We start from the raw sequence: 21,281 nt of genomic DNA on the forward strand, positions 1-21,281 counted from the left end.
ATGGAACGTTGGCCTTTATTATAAGTTTGGAAATAGAGAAGTATCATTACAATTGTGCAAGGTGTGGGTGGCACTACTTCTGGAATACTGTGCACAGTTTTGACTTCCTCATTTAGAGTATATTCCAGCATTGGAGGCAGTCGAGATCAGCTAATTCCCAGGATGAGAGGGTCATCTTATCACAAGCAGTTAAGTAAGTTAGATCTGTACATATGCACAAGAGATTCTGCAGATGTTGAAAACCCAGAGCAACACAGAGAATATGATGGGGTCATATGGCATCTAAGGAGAGCAATTAACAGTTTATGTTTTGGGCCAAAACCCTTCATCAGTACTGGAAACGAAAGCCTATCCTGCCTCTGGCCTCTCTCTGGTCCCCCTTCTCCCATGGCCCACTCTCCTTTCCTGTCAATTCCTTCTTCTTTAGCCCTTTGCTTTTTCTGGAGGGGCCTATTTCACACTAGGAGTCAATAAATATAAAAAATAAACTGAACTAGAGTCTTTGGACCTGTGAGGAAACGACAATTCCATCTGTTCCCAATTCCTTGGCATTTAGAATGGGTGGTGATCTCATTGAAACAAAGATCCCAAGAATGCATAATGAAGTGAATGTTGAGAGGCTTTCACTAGAGTGCGAGGCTTAAACAAGGGACCTAGTTAATAGATAAAGGATGGTCATTTAAAATTAAGATGAACCAGAAATTCTTCTGGTGATAATGAATCTTTGTGATTTTCGACCCCGGTGCGATAGGGGCTAGTTCATTGGAGCAGATGAGGATGAACTTTTAGAAGTTCAGGGGGTAAGGACTGTGGGAGCTGGCACAGAAGAGTTGAGGCTTCAAGCAGATCAGACATGATCCCAATGAATGATAAATCAGCTTTGAGGGACCGAGTGGCCTACTCCTGCTCATGTTTACTTGTGTTGTTCTGTCTGCAATAGGGTTGTAGGATAATTTGTTTAACACTGATTGCACACAGATGGTGGGAATTGTATTTAAAATATTCTGTCATTTGAGATTTACATGTGAATCCTCCACAGCTAATTTGCACACAAAAGTCTTGTAATCCACCAGTTAAAAGTTAGGACATGTTTGGAGTAAAAAGCTCTTGCACCTTGGTGCCAATTTAAAGCTTAGATCTTAATGGTGGTTTCTACTGAATTACCTGACATACATTTGATTTGGAATTCAAAGAACGTAACTGTGTTATTGCAACAGGGTGGAATAAAATAATCCACATTTGGAGGCATAAACTGGAATCTGGTCAAAGTGAATGTTGTGGAGACAAGAGTCTGCAGAAGCTGGAGCAAAAAACTGGAAGAACTCAGATCAGGCATGATGTGTGAAGGAAAATAGAGAGTCAACGCTTTATGTCAAGACCTTTCATCTGGACTGTGTTAAAGCCATTGTTATAACTTGCTGAGATCACTGTGAGACAGGTTATCTTTACTGTGTGGTGATGTGTGGTTGCAGCAGTATTCCAGCTCAGTATCTGAGGAATCACACGTTCAGATATTTGGTGTACGTGCTTGGCTGAAGAGCTAATGCGGTGAAGTTACCATCCAGGGGATTATGACTAAACTCGAGGTTTTACAGCAATCAAAGAAACCTAACACAATTAACCCCAGTTCCGACAAAATTAAAACTTTACTTTCACAATTTATTTACATGCTGCCATTAATTAGCTGCACAGTTCTTAACCTGAATCTCAGTTAGGCAGCAAAAACAATTCCTCAGCATTTGTGCTGAAGACCTGAAGAACAAATCTGTACATAGCATAAACCTGCTGGTAGATTGCAGGACACAACAAATCTTCAACTGTGCTCAACCATGTGATTACACTAGTTGGGAAACTGGATAAAATGCTACCAATTACAATACTGCATGATACAGTTGCTCATTAAGATACAATATCACTCATTTCACTGAGTTTCTGCAAAATACATTGATAAATATCACAAAGTAAACAACATATTCAAAGTTAAATTTCTTTTGAGCTTTCTTTTGCAACTTTATTTAACACATGTAAACAAACCCCTTACAGCCTGTATCTTGATTTGGAATGGACATTCTCTTTTTAAACTTCGTTGGCAAAGTTCAGGATGTTTGATGTCCGACAGATATAAAACTCAATACACCTGTTGCCATGTTCCTGAAATTTGTAGCCTAGGCTCCTGCCTCCCCCAGGCTAGCACAAGTATTTTAGATGTTGCTAACCCAATTATTTCAAATTAAACTCAAAAGAAAGGGCTGAACTATCATTCTGTGTGCTCGGTTTACAATTCAGCCCACAATCTATGATCAAGTGTTGGACTTTGCATTTGGAAATAAGCTAATAAATGTTTTTACACTTTTGGAAAGTTTTCAAATCTGAGAAACCTTAGTTAATCCACAGAATCATAAAATGATGGCAGAGAGATCCTGCTTCATTTCGGAGAAAGATTCTGGTGATTTTTTTGTGCTCAAGTAAAGGGATCAGTGAGTACACCTGAATATTCTGGGCAGCCAGTGTCCAAGTCAAACATTCATTCAGCTACCACAGTGCAAGCTGCTGAAGAGCAAAGCTTGCTGTAGTCTGCCTGGATATCCCAGCCCATCAGATGCTAAACCACAAGAGAGTAAGTAGCCTATTTCTATCCAAGCGGCTCTGCAGTCTATACAAAACTGGTTCTGGACAGAGCTAAACATCACCAGTTTTATGTTTCCGAGTCAGAGTTCAAAAACCATCATGATAACACATAACACCAAAGCACAGCTCTGATAAAGGGAAATCACAATTATTCAATTGCTTTACTTTATATAATGGTCTCCTGTAGGATACTGAAGCAATCAGACCTACTTTGGTAATGGTTTCTCAAGATTGATCACATAGGTCCATTTCAAAGTTCCTTTACTCAGGTAACGCCAGGGCAGCATTGGGAAAAAGTTAGAGAACCCCACTGGCTCCTTGACAACACACAGCCTCTTGAAGTTATCATTTTATTAAGTTGACAAAAAATGTTTTGGCAGTTTTCCTCTCAAACACTTCTGGAGACAAGCTGATGTCTTCCTCAATTAACTACACACACCCAAGAGATCAGTGGCTGGAAGGACAAATTGAAAGGTCTCATGATCCAATTGGGGTCAGCTTCTTGTGTGGCAAACAAAAATCTGATCATAGATATTTAGCCAAATGACAAGTTTGTTAATTAATGGATTAGCTGTTGGCAATGATGGGAAACCAAAAGTTGTGTAGGTTAACATGGAGCAGAGCATTAAACAAGGAGTTCATTCCCATTGTCCCAATTCCATATGGAAATGGAATGTTTTTCCCAATTTCTAGCTGCTTCATTTTTATAGGTGCAAACCTTGTCCTGAGGTATCCCACAATGAAGATGCACGATCAGGTGCCTTGAAGAGCTGCTACAAAGCTGACTACCCAGGTTATGTCAGCTGGCCTTAAAGCAAAACCTACAGGAACAATCAATGTTTCAATATGCAGTAGCCTCCTAAAGAATCCTGTACAAATCTGACTTCAGAGATCAGAAGACTTAACCTTTGAATAGGACCCAATCAGCCTTACAGCAATATCAACCTAGGGTAGCTCAGTTGTATTCTCACAGCAAGGCTAAAAACTAATACATCAGACACAAATAAATCTCTAGAAAGTGCACTGTTAAGATATAAAGTCACGTTCTAATTCTCTGAACTTACAAACATATTTCTGCATTGTTTGCATAAGTGCTTAAATGGAATGATCAAGTCTTCTGGGATTTACAACCCAAGCAACCTTTTCTATAGGGAGCAATAAGTCACTATGTCTTTATTAATAAAATGCATCAAGACTCGCTTTCTTTTCAATCTCCAGTCAATCCAGCAAGGTCACAGCTTTGGGCAAAGCTGAACACAGTTGCACCACATCATTTAGTTCAAGGCATTCATCAGTGCTTGTGCTTGCTTGAGTTCTGAGAGAGAAATAAGAGCAGCAATGAGCCATTATCAGGGTGGGATCTACGCAAAAACAATACACCCAAAAGTCAAATGGCTTAGTGTGGAGCATAGCATTAAACTAAGAGCTCGTTCCCATTGGCCCAATTCCTCGGACATCAATTATTGAGATGGAAAACTTTTCACAATTTCTAGTTGCTTCATTCTCATAGATACAAACTTCAGCCCATTTACCAGCGTTTTGCTGAGACTCGAGGACTTGAGTTACAGAGATAGGTTGACTAAATTAAGACTTTATTCCCTGGAGCACAGGAGAATTAGGGGAGATCTTAGAGGTATGCAAAAATGATGAGAGGTGTAGTTAGGATGAATGCATGCAAGCTTTTTTCTGTCAGGCTGGGTGAGACTAGAACTAGAGGTTATATAGGATGGAAGGTGAAATTTTTTTAAGGGGAACCTGTGGGGGAACGTCTTCATTCATAAGGTGGAACATCATGCCAGCAGAAATGGTGGAAGCAGGTTCAATGGTAATATTTAAGAGAAGTTTGGATAGGTCCATGGATGAGAGTGGTGTGATATGGTCTGGGTGTGGACAGATGGGACAAGGCAGAAAACCAGGCTGGCAAAGGCTAGATGTACTGAATGGCCTTTCTGTGCAGCAGGGCTCTATAATTCCATCAATCCCACAATGAAGATGCCTTGAAGAGCTGCTAAATAAATAACACCAACATCATGTCAGCTGGGCTTAAAGCAAAGCCTTGGGGAACTGGCCAAGTCGTCCCACATTCCAAAAACATACAGATTAGAGTTAGTAATTTGTGGGCTTGCTACATTGGTGCTAGAAGCACAGCGACATCTGTAGGCTGTTCCCAGCAGATCCTTGGACTGTGTTAATCATGGAAGCATTTCACTGCATGTTTTGATGCTTCAATGCAAATATGACAAATAAAGCTAATCTTCACTTTGACCTGAAACATTATCTAGTTTGCCTTTCCACAGATGCTGCCAGGTTGGCCGTGTTTTTTGAGATTCTGTTTCAGAATCTGTAGTTTTATTCACTTAGCATTTCATTTCTAACTGCAATTATTTGGGGTCTTTAACGTTGTAACGTCTTTTCAGGTAATCAAAGTTGTCATTAGGGCAGGTTACATAAAGCATTGCTAGGAGTTAGGTTTGAGGGAGCAACATGAAAGGAGCTAACAACAGGGTACAAGAGATTGCAAAGGGGAGAAAAGTGAACTCCAGAGCATAGGTAATTAGTCTGATTTTATTTTGAGATACAGCACAGTAACAAGCCATTATGGCCCAGCAAGTCTATACCCTCCAATTATCACATGAACAATTAACCTACTAACCCGTTGCTCTTTGGAATGTGAGAGGAGACCCATGTGGTCACAGGGAGAATGTACAAACTCCATACAGCCAATAGCCGAATTGAACCCAGGGTCACTGGCACTGTAATGGCATTATGCTAAATTGCTACGCTACTGTACCAAGAGGGTGGCACAATAAAGTAGAGGCTAGTACAAAACTTTAGAATATCAGCGACTCGGGCTCAATACCCACCACTGCCTGTAAGGAGTTTGTACGTCTTCCCCGTGACGGTGAGAGTTTCCTCTCATGAACTGGTTTGTAGGTTAATTGGGCATTGTAAATTGTCCCGTGGTTCAGTCCGCCAGAGCTGCTGGAGTTAGAGTTAAATGGTGGCACAGCTCGAAGGGCACACTCTGTGCTGCATCTCAATCAATAAATATAGATTGTCATGTATACTAAGATACAGAAAAAAGGTTAGTTATGCTCGCCATCCACGGAGATGATTTTGAAAATAAATCTATCAAGGTAGTACAAGAGAAAATCAATGCCAGAATGCTGAATATTGTGGTAGTTAGAGAAAGTGCAGTGCAGGTAGACAATAAGGTGCAATGGCCATGATGAAGTTATAAGGTCAAGAGTCCATCTTTAAAGTTACACAAAGTCCATTCAAGAGTCCTAACAGCGGGGTAGAAGCTGTCTTTGAAGCAGAGGTTAGTTGGCATTGGTATTCATTGCATTATGAAGAAATAGGGTATAGAAAAAACAGAAATCCTACAGTACAATACAGGCCCTTTGGCCCACATTGCTGTGCTGAACATGTACTTACTTTAGAAATTACCCAGGGTCACCCATAGCCCTCTCTTTTTCTAAGCTCCATGTACCTATCCAAGATTTTCTTAAAAGACCCTATCGTCTCTCCCTCCACCACCGTCAGCGGCAGCCCATTCCACGCATTCACCACTCTGTAAAAAGAAAACTTACCCCAAAATCTTCTCTGTACCTACTTCCAAGCTCCTTAAACCTGTGCCCTCTCGTGTTGGCCAATTCAGCCCTGGGAAAAAGCCTCTGGCTATCCATTTGATCAATGCCTCTCATCATCTTATACGCCTCTATCAAGTCACCTCTCATCCTCCATCGCTCCAAGGAGAAAAGGCCAAGTTCACTCAACCTTATCTCATAAGGCATGCTCCCCAATCCAGGCAACATCCTTATAAATATCTTGTAAAACCCTTTCTAAAGTTTGCACATCCTTCCTGTAGTGAGGTGACCAGAACTGAGCACAGTACTCGAAGTGAAGTCAGACCAGGGTCCTATAAAGCTGTAACATTACCTCTCGGCTCTTGAACTCAATCACACGGTTGATGAAGGCCAATACACCGTATGCCTTCTTAACTACACAGTCAACCTGCGCAGCAGCTTTGCGAGTCCTATGGACTCGGACCCCAAGATCCCTCTGATCCTCCACACTGCCAAGAGTCTTACCATTAATACTATATTCTGCCAAAATGAACCACTTTACACTTACCTGGGTTGAACTCCATCTGCCACTTCTCAGCCCAGTTTTGCATCCTATCGATGTCCCACTGTAACCTCTGACAGCCCTCCATACTATCCACAACACCCCCAACCTTTGTGTCATCAGCAAATTTACTAACCCATTCCTCCACTTCCTCATCCAGGTCATTTATAAAAATCATGAAGAGAAGGGGTCCCACAACAGATCCCGAGGCAAACCACTGGTCACTGACCTCAATGCAGAATATGACCCGTCTACAACCACTCTTTGCCTTCTGTGGGCAGCCAGTTCTGAATCCACAATGCAAGGTCTCCTTGGATCCCATGCCTTCATATTTTCTCAATATGCCTTGCATGGGGTACCTTATCAAATAACTATATACTACATCTACAGCTCTACCTTAGTCAATGTGTTTAGTCACATCCACAAAAAAATTCAATCAGGCTCATAAAACACAACCTGCCTTTTACAAAGCCATGTTGACTATTCTTAATCATATTATGCCTCTCCAAATGTTCATAAATCCTGTCTCTCAGGATCTTTCCCATCAAGTTAACAACCACTGAAGTAAGACTCATTGGTCTATAATTTCCTGGGCTATCTCTACTCCCTTTCTTGAACAACATCTGCAACCTCCAATCCTCTGGAACATCTCCCATCCCCATTGATGATGCAAAGATCATTGCCACAGGTTCTGTAATCTCCTCCCTCGCCTCCCACAGTAGCCTGGGATACATCTCGTCTGGTCCCGGTGACTTATCCAACTTAAACTTTCCACAAGCTCCAGCACATCCTCTTTCTTAATGTCTAAATGCTCAAGCTTTACAGCCCACCGTCAGTCATCCCTATAATCGCCAAGGTCCTTTTCTGTACTGAATACTGAACCAAAGTATTCATTAAGAACCTCTGCTACCTGCTCCGGGTCCATACACACTTTTCCACTGTCACACTTGATTGGTCCTATTCTCTCATGTCTTATCCTCTTGCTCTTCACATACTTGTAGAATGCCTTGGGGTTTTCCTTAATCCTGTTTGCCAAGGCCTTCTCATGGTCCCTTCTGGCTCCCCTAATTCCATGCCCAAAGGTCAGTTTGAGGACTGTGCAGTTTTCAACTGGATTTGCAGAGAGTTAAAGACATTGTCAGCAAGGCCATGGAGATATTTGAACCCAAGATCACGAATTTTTAAAATTAACTTTCATAAGTTGAGGGATGGCGTTTAAGAGTCTCAATGTAATGATGCAGCTCTATAAAACTCTGGTTAGGCCACACTTGGAGCACTGTGTCCAATTCTGGTCGCCTCACTATAGGAAGGATGTGGAAGCATTGGAAAGGGTACAGAGGAGATCTACCAGGATGCTGCCTGGTTTAGAGAGTATGGATTATGATCAGAGATTAAGGGAGCTAGGGCTTTACTCTTTGGAGAGAAGGAGGATGAGAGGAGACATAATAGAGGTGTACAAGATATTAAGCGGAATAGAGTGGATAGCCAGCGCCTCTTCCCCAGGGCACCACTGCTCAATACAAGAGGACATGGCTTTAAGGTAAGGGGTGGGAAGTTCAAGGGGGATATTAGAGGAAGGTTTTTTACTCAGAGAGTGGTTGGTGTGTGGAATGCACTGCCTGAGTCAGTGGTGGAGGCAGATATACTAGTGAAGTTTACGAGACTACTAGACAGGTATATGGAGGAATTTAAGGTGGGGGGTTATATGGGAGGCAGGGTTTGAGGGTCGGCACAACATTGTGGGCCGGAGGGCCTGTCATGTGCTGTACTATTCTATGTTCTATAACTTGAAACAACTTAAGAATCAATCTTAGGCTCAAGGCAGGAGTTGCACAGTAGGCTCATTTGTTAGAAATGCTGGTTGAATCTAATCACATTTAAAAAAAAATATATACATAGAATGAAAATGTGCCCAGTCAAATTACTGATATCCCCCCCTCAGTTACCAGTTTAACCTACCTGTTAGTAAGACTCTGAACTTGTCAGCTGACACCGAAACAACCGTTGGCTCCACAGCATCCGTGTCTACATTCTTAACATTAATTTTCAGGTGAACAATTGGTTCGTTTACCTCTTTCATCTCACTGGAGCTTAGTGTGTAGTCCACTCTCCATGACACCGAGTCTAGTTTATTTACTGCACAAAAAGATTAGTACTTAGGATTTCAATGCTTGATTTTTTTTTAAAACAAAAAGAAAAGTCTTCATATCTCCTGTTTTTTTTTTACAACAATCACAAAGCATAAACTCCAAATTAATATCTTTAACACAAAACCTTAGGAGAAGGTAGTGCTACTTACACCGTAAACTACTCTCCTTTAGTTTATCCTGAAGGACAGTGTGTTTGTCTTCATAAGATTTACAAAGTGCCACAGCATGTTCTGAAATGTTAAATGGGAAATTTAGTTAGTGGATTTTTGACCCAGTTCTGTATTAAAAGGCTACAACAAATCCTGCAACGATTCAAAGTAAGCAATCTAACTCACCCAAAACACTCCCAATATGCATTTAGTTTTAATCTGGTCATACTGACACAGAATTTAAAATTATACTGATATCATAGCTGAACAGATCTGTGGGACAGCTGAATTATCATTAGTGGACCTGTTAGAAATCTGTAACAAAGGTCAAGTTCTGATACAAGATCTTAGCAGTGCCACTGTCTCTACGGCACCAGAGACCAGGTGCTGCCTGTATGAGCTTTGCACGTTCTCCCCAGGAGAGTGTGGGTTTCCTCCAAGTGCTCTTGTTTCCTTCTATATCCCAAAGATGTGCTGGTTAGTAGGTTGACTGGCCTGTGTAAACTTGTCCTAGTGTGCAAGTAAGTGGTAAATCTGAGGTCAGTTGATGAGAATATGGGGAGAATAAGATGGGATTCATGTAGGATTACAATGTGGGTGATTTGATTGTTAGCACTGACTCAGTGAGCTCCTTTGACTCTTGTTCTTGATTTGAAAAACTACCTGGTTCTCATTCTACATATGTTGCCTAATCTGCCAACTTATGACCAAAACCTAATTTACAGAATGTAGTATGCTGTTCTACTCTGGATGTTCAACTCAGCAGAGCATGAATTTGCTCCAATTCTTTAGCAGCTATTCTAGGTTACACCTGAGATATAAGGAAATTTCAGTGGAGAGGAATAGCTTTGCTGGAGAAGGATGCTTAAGAACATCGAACGTAGAAAACTAGAGCACAGTACTAGAGCATGTGAGAGTAAGCATTTGGCATGGACTAGAAGGGACGAGGTGGCCTGTTTCCGTGCTGTAATTGTTATATGGTTAGTACAAGCCCTTTGGCCTATGTTGTGCCAACTCTGAGATTAACCTAACCCTTTCTTCCTGCATAGCCCTCCATTTTTCTATCCTCCATGTGCTGATCTAACAGCTTCTTAAATATCCTTAATGTATCTGCCTCTACTTAAAATATATTAAGTGTATTCATTATCATTTTGTTAAAAAGTAGTTTTGCTATTAGTTTTTAATAATTTGAATATCTGAAATGTCATTTATCAGGTTTTAAAGCACAAGAGCAGGGACACATAGCTTAGAGAGAGTTTTTTCCAACTGTTTAATGGGTAGGCCATGTTCAGAATATTAGCACCTTCTACATGTATTAATGTAGCTCCTCATTAATACATCCATGTATACTCATTGACCACTTTATGAGGTACATTCTGTCCACTTGCTCATTATTGCAAATATCTAATCAGCCAATCATAAAACAACTCAATGCATAAAATCAGGCAGACATGGTCAAGAGGTTTAGTTGTTGTTCAGACCAAACATCAGAATGGGGTAGAAATGTGATCTTTGAATGATTGTTGGTGTCAGACGGGGAAGCTTGACTATCTCAGAAACAGCGGATCTCCTGGGATTTTCACACACAAGAGTCTCCAGAGTTTACAGAGAATGCTGCAAAAAAAAAGCAAATTCATCCAGCGAGTGGCAGTTCTGTGGGCAGAAACGGCGTGTTAATGAGAGGTCAGAGGAGAATGGCCAGACTGGTTCGAGCTGATAGGAGGGCAACAGTAACTCAAATAACCACACGTTGCAACAGAGGCATGTAGAAGAACATCTCTGAATGCACAGCATGTCAAACCTTAAAATGGATGGTATACAGCAGCAGAAGATCACACTGGGTTCCACTCCTGTGGCCACATTATTAGGCACACTCCTGTGATTAATAAAAAGTAGCCACCGAGTGTAGTTCATCTCAACTACTCCATCTGACAGTGAGATCTGCAGACCTACTAGCTTCAGGTTTATAACAAGTCCTCCCCAGGTTACGACAGGGTTCTGTTCCTGTGAACTGTTCACAACCCAAACAGTTTGCAGATCAGAAGACAGAGCTCCCACTCAACAGTGGACGCCTGCAGCTCTGTAGCCATCGGCAAGTCCACCAATCCAGTCTTCCAAATGTTTGCTCAGCCATATGTATGTGCATTTGAAAGTTGGGATGATCTATTCAATAAAGTTTCATAAACATGTTAATGCTACAGGCGCGAGAATTCATACCTTTTGGCAGTCCAAGTTGTTGTAATTCACTTGACAATGACTCTCCGTTAACTCCATATTTTGCAGCACTTGATAAAACAAAATTTAGCACTGCAATTGTGGCTTTAATATCGCTCGAGTCTAAAATTCAAAAATGAAGCAGCATTATTTTTGGCAGCCAGATGTAGTACCAAACGTCCTTTGAAAGACACATATTGCTACAAAAACATGCAGAGCAAAGTAACTGGGAATTCAGAACATAGTAATAAAATTAGTGTTTCCAACTCTACAGCAAGTACAAAACATGCTGTCAAAACTCAGTGGGCCAGGCAGCACCTGTGGCAAACAAGTGATTTTAGGTCAATACCCTTTTTGTGATGTATCACTGACTGTACTTCCCACCTCAGGTCTGGCCTGACCCAAATATCTCCAGCATCTCAGAAAATGTTCTGTCTGGATGCTAACAGTTTGGTACGGCCACTACTCTGTACGTGACTGCAAGAAACTGCAGAAAGTTGTGGACACAGCTCAGCACATTACAGGAGTCAGCCTCCCCTTTTATGGAATTTTGTCTATACTTCTTATTGTATCAGTAAAGCAGCTAGCATTATCAAAGACCCCAGCTACAAATAACTTATTTTTGAGTGCTTTTCATATAGACCATGTAGTTCAAAGTACTTTACAATGGGATAAAGTGCAAACATGAAAATAAAAAGTTAAAAGCAAGGTTAAAGTAAATAAGATTTCAGCTGCTGTTTAAAACTGTCAACTGAGTCTGCATCCGTTATAGTTTTAGGTATTGAATTCAACACTTTGGGAGCATTGTTCAAAAAAACCGACCTGCCAAATATCTTTTGAGGGAGATTGTTTAAATTTAAGAGACTGGCGGAAGAAGACCAGAGAGCTCGAACAGGATCATAAAACAAAAGCGATTCTGTGATGTACTCTGGTGTCAGATCATTGAGAGCTTTAAAATTAAGTTCTGAATAAGTTGAAGTTTGTTAATAGATTGCTTTGGAAGGCCAAGAAAAAGAACATTACAGTTTGTTCTCTATTTACCCATCTCCCTTTGGGAAAAGCCTGACAGCAGGTACCACCAGGCTCAAAGACAGCTTCTATCCTCAGATGTCAGACTTTTAAATGAACCTCTTGTACAATAAGATAGACTCACGGCCTCACAGTCTACCTCATTATGATCTTGCACTTTATCGTTTAGCTATACTGCACTTTGTTTGGTAGCTTTTGCAGTTTATTCTACATTGCTATTGTATTACCTTACTGTTGCTCAATGCACTGTGTAACGATTTATATGAACAGTATGCAAGACAAGCTTTTCACTGTATCTGGGAACATGTGACAATAACAAACCAATACTAACTATTTTCAATTTAGATGCTTATAGCATTACAAAGCTAATCAATACTTGAACAGAAGGACTTACCAAACTTGGCATCTGCGGTTAGTTTTGTAATTTTCTCATACTGAAATGAGAGAGGTAACAGGGAATAAATTATTGAAGTGACAACTCCAAATTTAATATGTACTCGATGTGAAGCATTTCCAAAACTCCCGTCTGTTTAGTGAAAATAAATAAATTCCATGCTCATTGTATTTAACCACATACAAACTGACATCTTCACCACTACCACTGCCAGATGGTGGGTCAGATACAATGTAAACATTGCCCAAGTTTACCGTAGACAAAAAAGTGAATGAAACACAGTGGGATGTTATTTTACATATATTACTGGATTGATTTTCCTTATTATTCTGTAATATTCCAACCTGACAACAAAACTGTCTCTACAGATTCACATTTGTAACTCTAAGAACATTTACAGATAATAAGGTGTGCTCTAGAACATTTTACAGTAGGCACATACACTCTAGAAAATTTGGATAAGTTTCATAAGAACGCTCTAGAACACGTACCTAAGTTATAAAAGTATTTTTGTCCTATTGGTGTCCGAGCTTCCACAAAATGAGTCTGCTTTGGAGTGGCAGGATTTGAATACACCAATGAAATGGTTGAATATAACAAACCAGTAGGTCATAGAGTCATTCGGCAGAGAAACTGGTCTTTCTACCTAAATGCTCCATGCCAACCAAGGCTCCTTTCAACGTTAGTCTTATTTGGCCACTTTTGGCCCACTTCCCTCTAAACCCTTCCCAATCATGTACCTGTAGAAGTTTCTTTTAAATATTGTTAATGTACCTGTTTCAACCACTTCCCCGAGCAGCTCATTCCATATACGGGGTGAAAATGTTTCCCCTCATGTTCCTATTACAGGTACATCTCTGTCCTACACTGTCCTCTAGTTCTGGATTCCCATTCCCTAAAGGCAGTGTGTATTCACCCCATTGTTGCCCTCATGACTTTAGGCACCTCTACAAGAACAATGCCTCATTCTCCTACGCTCCAATGAATAAAGTCCCAACCTGCTCAACCCCTCTCTATAACTTATTCTCTCAAGTCCTGGCAGCATCCTCATAAAGAGGGTGTTGGAACAAGCTTCATAAACCATGAATGATAGCTCCTCCCTTAAAATAAAAGCCAGAAAAGAATTACAAATGGAAAGGAAACTTTCCTCAGTATGTGGCTGATTGCTGAAGCACCCTCCCCCTTTTAACCCTTCATTACACAGGTCACGCAATAATAGTTTTATAAAGAGTCCTCACATCAATTCCTTCTCCCAGTAGATCTTTCAGTACCTGGACACAGAGCAACTTTATCTTCACGGATGACTACAAGCATAAAAGCAATAGCATTAAAGGATTGCAATTCATTCTTATTTTCACCTCAAGCACAGATTGCCCATTCCACCTTGAATGTGAAACCTCTGAAACAAAACAAATTGGACCATTAAATACCAGCAAAACAATATTCCCAGTACTATTACTGGTGGAATCGTGATGCACATTGCACACTTGAATTAGTTTAATCTCTGTGATATGTTAAGCTTGAACGGATCGTGTGGTAGCTTTTTATACACTTGGTTTATACAGGGTCAAAGAATTAAAGGGACATGCTATATGGCAACAGGCACTTCAGTCCACAACCCACTAACCACCCAATTCCACAAATTCTACCTTAATCCTTGTTTCCTTTCTATTCTCCCCACATTCTCAACAATTCCCCCCCCCCCCCATTCTATCTCTCAACAACCCAGTGTTATTTAGAGTGGTCTATTAACCTACCAGCTTAACTGTATTTGAAACGTGGGAGGAAGCCGCTGGAGGGAGAGTGTGCAAACTCCCTATAGAAAGCCTTCTCCCCCATAACCTTTAATGCCCTTACAAACCATGAACCTACCAACCTCCACTTTAAATATACCCAGTGACCTGGCTCCAAAGCCATCCATGCCAATACATTCTACAGATTAACCACCCTCTGGCTAAAGAAATCCCTCCTCATCTCAGTTCTAGATGGGTCCTGGACTCTCCCATTTGGTCTAGTTCTCATCTCACTTAAATAGTTCTTGTTTTACTTACCAGTGGAAACAACTTCCCTGCCTGCATCTTATTCATCCCTTTCATAATTTTATGTTTCTATAAGATCCCCTCTCAGTCTTCTGAATTCCAGCAACTATAGTCCCAGGCAACTTGATTTCTCCTCATAGGCTAAACCCTCATCTTTGGAATCAACTGTTGAACCTTCTCTGTATCACTTCCAAACCCAGGATATCATTCAAGTAAGGAGACCAGAACTGCATGCAGTATCCAGATGCAGTTTCACTGGTACCCTGTACAGTTGCAGCATAAGCTCCCTGCTCTTAAATTCAATCCTTTTAGCAATGAATTCCTTCTTGATAACTTTGGAACATGTATTAATGCAAAAACTACTTCCCTGGGCACAACCGCTTGGTTAGAAAACACTGCCACACTCAGCTATCCAGAGGGTTAGATACTCAACTACTTTTGCCAAGGTGCTGATCTCTGCCAGAACCCAGTCAGGACAGTCCAGATCACCACAAAAACGAAACCTCTGTAAAGAAGAACAAAACCCACAGTGAATACCTCATCCTGTAGAATACAGTATCGTTATAAATGAAAACCAAAAGGGTTAATTTGAAATACAGTTACAGAGTCACAGAGGTACAATAGGAAAACAAACTTTTGCCTGACTGGGTCCATAGTGTCGAACAATCATCCATTTACATCAACCCAGTTATGTTGTTATCCACTCACCACAGTTGTCTGTATCCTCTTGAAGCTATTTTGCATCTTCAACACCACACATTTAGTTTCATGTCATCAGCAAACTTGGAATTATTGTAGTTAAGCCCCCCAGAAAGAAGTTATGGACAGAATCATAAAGAGGTACAGCACAGAAGCAAGCCCTTCAGCCCATTGAGTTTGTGCCAGCCATATATCACCCATTTACACTAATCCAAATGCAATTCCTTTATTTTTATTCTCCCAGCTTTCCCATTAACTCATCACAAATCTAAACTTCCCTTTGTGTATGAGAAGCAATTTTACAGTTGCCAATTAATCTACCGGCCTGCATATATTTCTCTTTTTGGAGGGGATATGAGAGGATATCCTTTCCATTAGACAAATGTGCAGACACTTCTATCCCTATCACAGTGTCATCACCTAGACTATAAAGCCTACTAAATATCTCAAAAGGACTTGAAATAGGGAAAAATGAGACGATTGATGGTTGGCACAGATGGTTGGTTGAAGGTACAGCATGCCCTGTGCCTGACAGACGGCGGGCTGAAGGCGCCACGTGCCGTGTGCCTGACTGACGGTGGGCTGAAGGCGCCACGTGCCGTGTGAGTCTGATACCACTTTTTCTGTAACTGAACACAGTGAAAGGTGCTGGACAGATCCCCTTATGCAAAAGGGTTTGCTGTGTATTATAACTTCCTTCTCCACAGCCATATACTTCGCAAAGTGAGGCTTGATCCTAACACAAGATGGACTGGGCATTGCAAGTGGCCTTGACACTGTGACCCACAACCAACACATGAGCAGAAAACATCAATGACAACTTCTTAAATTGGCATAACAATGATAGAAAAAGAGTCAAGCAAATTAACTGACAGGAATAAGACAAGATCAGCGACTTTGACCAATGGGAAGGCAAATCACACTTGACTAATCGAATCTGACATTAAAATACCAGGTTCCATAACAGTAGTGTATCAGACAACAAATGGTTGGGTCATAAGAATTCATTCAGGCACCAAGTTGGCCAAAAGTCAGGGTACCCAAGTCAGTAGGAAAATTTCTTATTTATTTCCTTCTTTCAAATATAATCACTTGTTTTTTCCTCAGAAAATCCTGAAATTATTCACTGTTTCTTGCTTCTGAAGAATTATAGGTTAGTTTGACGACAGGATCCCAGAGACTATAAGTGGCGATTTCACCTGCCTGGGGATCACACTGAAGTGGCAGCCTAGACTGTGCTTTCAGGCTTAAGTTGGGGGTCAGGCTCCCCCATGACATCTGGAGACAGAGTGAAGGAGGCTGAGAGGGTGAAAAGTATAAGAGACGACATGAGAGGAAACTGTAGACATGAACACTGAAACATGCAGTGAAATGCATAATTTTGAGACAATGAGCAACAAAGTCCAAGGATTGTGTTGGGGGGGGGGGGGGCAGACTGCGAGTGTCACCAGGCTTCCTGCGCCAACGTAGCATGTCCACAACTCACTAACCCTAATCCGTACATCTTTGGACTGTGGGAGGAAACTGGACCAGCCAGAGGTCACTTGTAAAACATACAACTTCCTTTTAGACAGGAGTAGGAATCAAATACTTATAAGTGATTGCTGGCGCTGTAAAACAATTGCACTAACCACTACGTTACCGTGCCACCCAAATAAATTATGAGACGCATCTGGAATAGATAAAATCATAGACACATACAGGCACAGAAACATGCTCTTTTGGTTCACGTTGCCCATGTCAAACATGATGCCTATCTACACCAATCCAATTTACCTGCATTAAGACCAAATCCCTCTGCACCTTTCTATTCCGAGTGCAGGAAACAGGTTCTGTCTGTATGGAGGTGTGGCACGGTTGTAGTGATATCGCCATCGCTTTACAGCACCGGAGATCACCAATTGGGGTTCGATTCACACAGCTCTACAATTTGTACATTCGCCCCGTGACCGTGTGGGTTTCCTCTGGGTGCTCCTGTTTCCTCCCACTTACCAAACACGTACAGATTGCAGTTACTGAGTTGTGAGCATGCTACAGTGGCACCAGAAAGCATGGTGACACTTGTGGTCAGCCCCCAGCAAAATCCGCGGACTGTGTTGATCGTTGATGCAAAAGCAACGCACGTCACTATGCACTGATGTACACAACAACAAAAAGTTAATCCCTTTAATCTCATGAAGTGAGCTCAAAAAATATACAAAATCACTTGATGCAGTAACCATATCCTCACAGTATTACAATGAAAGGTGTTGATGGGAGACAACTGACATGAAAATTTATTTATAATCTCCCCCACCACCCAGTTAGAACAGTACAATATCATGACGTATCAAAACTATTCCTCTCCCGTTTCTTTCTCGTTACTGAAGAATCAGTGTCATTCGACCCCGCCACTTTGATCTAGCCCACACCTTCATCATCAGGATATCCCATGGTCTGATAGTTCTGATGGGCTGGAAGTATCATGGCACATCAACGAATAGAAGTGACTGCCTATTTCCCAAGCCACTCTCTTACATGGCTTCCTGCGGTAGAGCAGGAAACCTTTGCTCTGAAGAGATACTGTAACAGTGTCTGATTAATGCGGGACAGTTACAGGTAAACAGTTTTGTTTCAAGCCTGGCTCGTTTGAATAACAATCCGTCCTGACAAAGGGTCTCGGCCCGAAACATCAACAGTGCTTCTCCTTATAGATGCTGCCTGGCCTCCTGTGTTCCACCAGCATTTTGTGTGTGTTATCTATGAAGCTTGATTGTATGTACAAGTGGGGCATTCATAGCCCAGGAGGGCCTGTACCTATTAAAACTTAAACTATCTACCATCTCCTCGGCTAGATAACCATCACCTGTGAGAAAACTTGTCCCTCACATCCCCTTCAAATTTTTCCTCACCATACACCTAAACCATTTTCTCTATACTCTCCTGCAGTGGGAAAAAATTATTTGCCCCTCATACGAGGGGGTAGTTGTCATTTTAGTGACGTGTATGTGAGGTACATTGGCCATTGTATCAAGTGGCATAATACAGGCTACAGTGTCTGTGTCTGCTGACTGACTTCTCTAGCTGGTCACAGACCAAAGCTTTTCGCTAATTACTAACTTGCTATATAACCTGAACATGGTTAAATTTACAAATGTCACTGTAGCAAATGCAACATTCGACTTCACATATAATAACAAGAGGTTTTTTTATGTGACCTTCTCATAAGAGAAAATAGAGCAGCACCTTAAACTACCGGCAATTTGGACCAGCAAGTCACTCCTCTTGTTTAAATCTAAATTTGCACCAAGTTAGAGGAGTTAATATTCACCATAACTTTAAAAGGGCAAGATTAGCAGGAATTGCGACACACACTTAAGCAATATTGTACTTAGTACAGGGTGATTTGAAACCATATGTGATACAGTCTCACATACACATGGAAGGGGGGGGGGGGATGGTGAGAGGTGTGGGGAGAGAGGGGACACGAAAAGAGGGAGAGCAGGGAAGGGCCAAAACAGGGAGGGGTATGAGGAAGGGGATTGGAGGGATGAGGGAGTGGGAGGTACGAGAGTGAGAGGGATGGGGAGGGGGGAGAGAGGGGAGACGGGGTGGGGTGGGGAGGGGGGAGAGAGGGGAGACGGGGTGGGGTGGGGAGGGTGGCGAGAGGGGAGACGCGGTGGGGTGGGGAGGGTGGCGAGAGGGGGATGGGGAGGGGAGACGGGGAGAGTGAGGGGAGTGGGGGTTGGAGGAGGAACAGTAGGCAGCGGGAGAGAGGAAGTGTGGGTAGAGGTAAGGAGAGGGGGAAATATGTTAACGAGGGAGGAGGGAGAGAGGGTGAGGGGGGGTTGGAGGAGGAACAGTAGGGAGCGGGAGAGGGGAAGTGTGGGTAGAGGTAAGGAGAGGGGGAAATGTGTTAACGAGGGAGGAGGGGGAGGAGGATGAGGGTGGCGGAGGCCGGGTCTCTATAGTCCCCACTCCACTCACCATGGTGACGGTAACGATGACCGGGGGCCGCGCCTGCACCGACCGCCGCGCCAGGCAGCTGACAGTCGCCCGGAGACCGACTGGCCGACCATAAGCTTCCCCGGGTCCGGCCGAGCGGCAGCAACTCCGGGAGTTCGTCACCGGCCGAGCGGCTGGCCAAGCGGCAGCGCCTCCCGGAGTTTGTCAGCGAGGCCCCCTCTGTCCGTGCGCAGGCTCTGCATCACAGGGGCCAGTTTGCAATTACAATTAATAGATCATCAAATCAGTCAGGATTTATTGGTCTCGGAGAAACTTCAGCATATTTAGATTTCTGGAAGAATCCAGACAACTTCTCTGCACTGTCAATTTAAATCTCTACAATATACCTGATCCCCAGTATTACCATTTTCTCTTTTAACCTTGTGAGCTTTACACAAGTAAGAAATTTAATTTAGCCCTGGTGTATATGACAATAAACTAATCTGAATTTCACCTTCAGCCATTTAAGATTGTTCCAGATTCCTGCACCTGCAGTCTTTCCCGATTTTGTAAATTCAACTCAATTGTTCTAACTGAAATCTGTATAAAATGGCAATGCCGGAAACATTGGGGTCACTGTATATTTATGGAGAAAAATATTTCTCTCCGAAGACTAAAAACAGAAAATATCAGAAACAGGATGCAGTTGTGGAATGAGAAACAGGTAATGTTTCAAGGCTGAAGGCCCTTCATCAAAACTGATGGTTAACTCTGAATCCACGGCCTCTCCACTCTTTGTCCTGATGCAGGATTTCAACCTGAAATGTTGACAAGTTTTCCCCACATAAGTGAGTTCCTCCAACAGATTCTTTTTTAAACTTTGAATTTTCTGTCTGTTTTAGTCATAGAATCTTAGGGTAACACAGACTTTGGCTCAACTTGTTGATGCCAACCTGACCATTTGCTTGTATTTGACCCTCTAAATCGGGGGTTCCCAACCTGGGTTCCATGGACCTCTTGCTTAATGGTGTTGGTCCATGGCATTAAAAGAAATGTTGGGAGCTGCTGCTCTAAACCCTTTCTCTCCATGTACCCATCCAAATGCTGTTTAAGTATTAGGGTGGCATGGTAGTGTGGTGGTTAGCACAATGCTCTACAGTACAGGTGAACAGGGTTTAATTACCACCGCTGCCCATAAGAAATTTGTACATTCTCCCTGTGACCACGTGCGTGTCCTATGGCTACTCCAGTCTCCTCCCACAGTCCAAAGGTGTATCCAATTGGTAGGTTAATTGAACATTGTAGATTGTCCTGTGATTAGGCTAGGATTAATGTGGGGGATTAATGGCCAGTGCACCTCGAAGGGTGGAAGAGCCTATTCTGTGATGTACCTCAATAAATAAATATGATGGCAGAGTGGAGATATGCCGCTACCAAAGGAGGTGTAAGGCGCTCCTTCCTTCTGCTAGCCTTGGGCAAGGTGTAGTACCTGCTTAGCCACTCCTCTTCTCCCCCCCCCCCCAATGATCAGGGTCATGGGAGCAGGTGGATGGTTCTATGAGCAGCTGGTCTATATCACAAGTCCTGGTTATGTGACCACTGACACCAGGCAGACAATCTCTGAAGTCTTTTGATAAAGGCTGGGGTCATCTGTCATGTAAAGACACTGCCCAGAAGGCAGCAATGGCAAAGCACTTCTGTAGAAAAATTTGCCAAGAACAATCATGGTCATGGAAAGACTAAGATCGCCCAGGCACATACGAACGAACGGACCCTCCTCTACTACTCCCTTTGGCAAGCTCATTCCTTATACCCACAACTGAAGGATGAAGATGGTGCTCCTCAGGTCCCTCTTAAATCTTTCCCCCTCAACTCAAGCCTATGCCCTATAGTTTTTGATTCCCTTTGCCTGGGAAAAAGACTG

The 21,281-nt window shown here is 42.3% G+C and overlaps 2 protein-coding genes across 5 annotated transcripts in view; one reads left to right on the plus strand and one right to left on the minus strand.

Annotated features, from left to right (window-relative positions):
- Positions 1-21,281, plus strand: part of LOC140714162 (zinc finger CCCH domain-containing protein 10-like) — a 134,448-nt gene that overhangs the window by 103,618 nt on the left and 9,549 nt on the right. The window lies entirely within an intron of this gene.
- commd4 (COMM domain containing 4) lies at positions 1,628-19,565 on the minus strand. The gene is made up of 8 exons (XM_073025011.1): positions 19,400-19,565; positions 15,168-15,239; positions 13,934-13,999; positions 12,696-12,735; positions 11,276-11,395; positions 9,059-9,139; positions 8,719-8,895; positions 1,628-3,943 (listed from the first exon to the last, which is right to left on the minus strand). The coding sequence occupies exons 1-8, from the start codon at positions 19,400-19,402 to the stop codon at positions 3,903-3,905; spliced, it is 600 nt and encodes a 199-aa protein (XP_072881112.1). The 5' UTR covers positions 19,403-19,565; the 3' UTR covers positions 1,628-3,902.

This window comes from Hemitrygon akajei, chromosome 21 (genome assembly GCF_048418815.1).
Source record: "Hemitrygon akajei chromosome 21, sHemAka1.3, whole genome shotgun sequence".
Lineage (NCBI taxonomy): Eukaryota > Metazoa > Chordata > Chondrichthyes > Myliobatiformes > Dasyatidae > Hemitrygon > Hemitrygon akajei.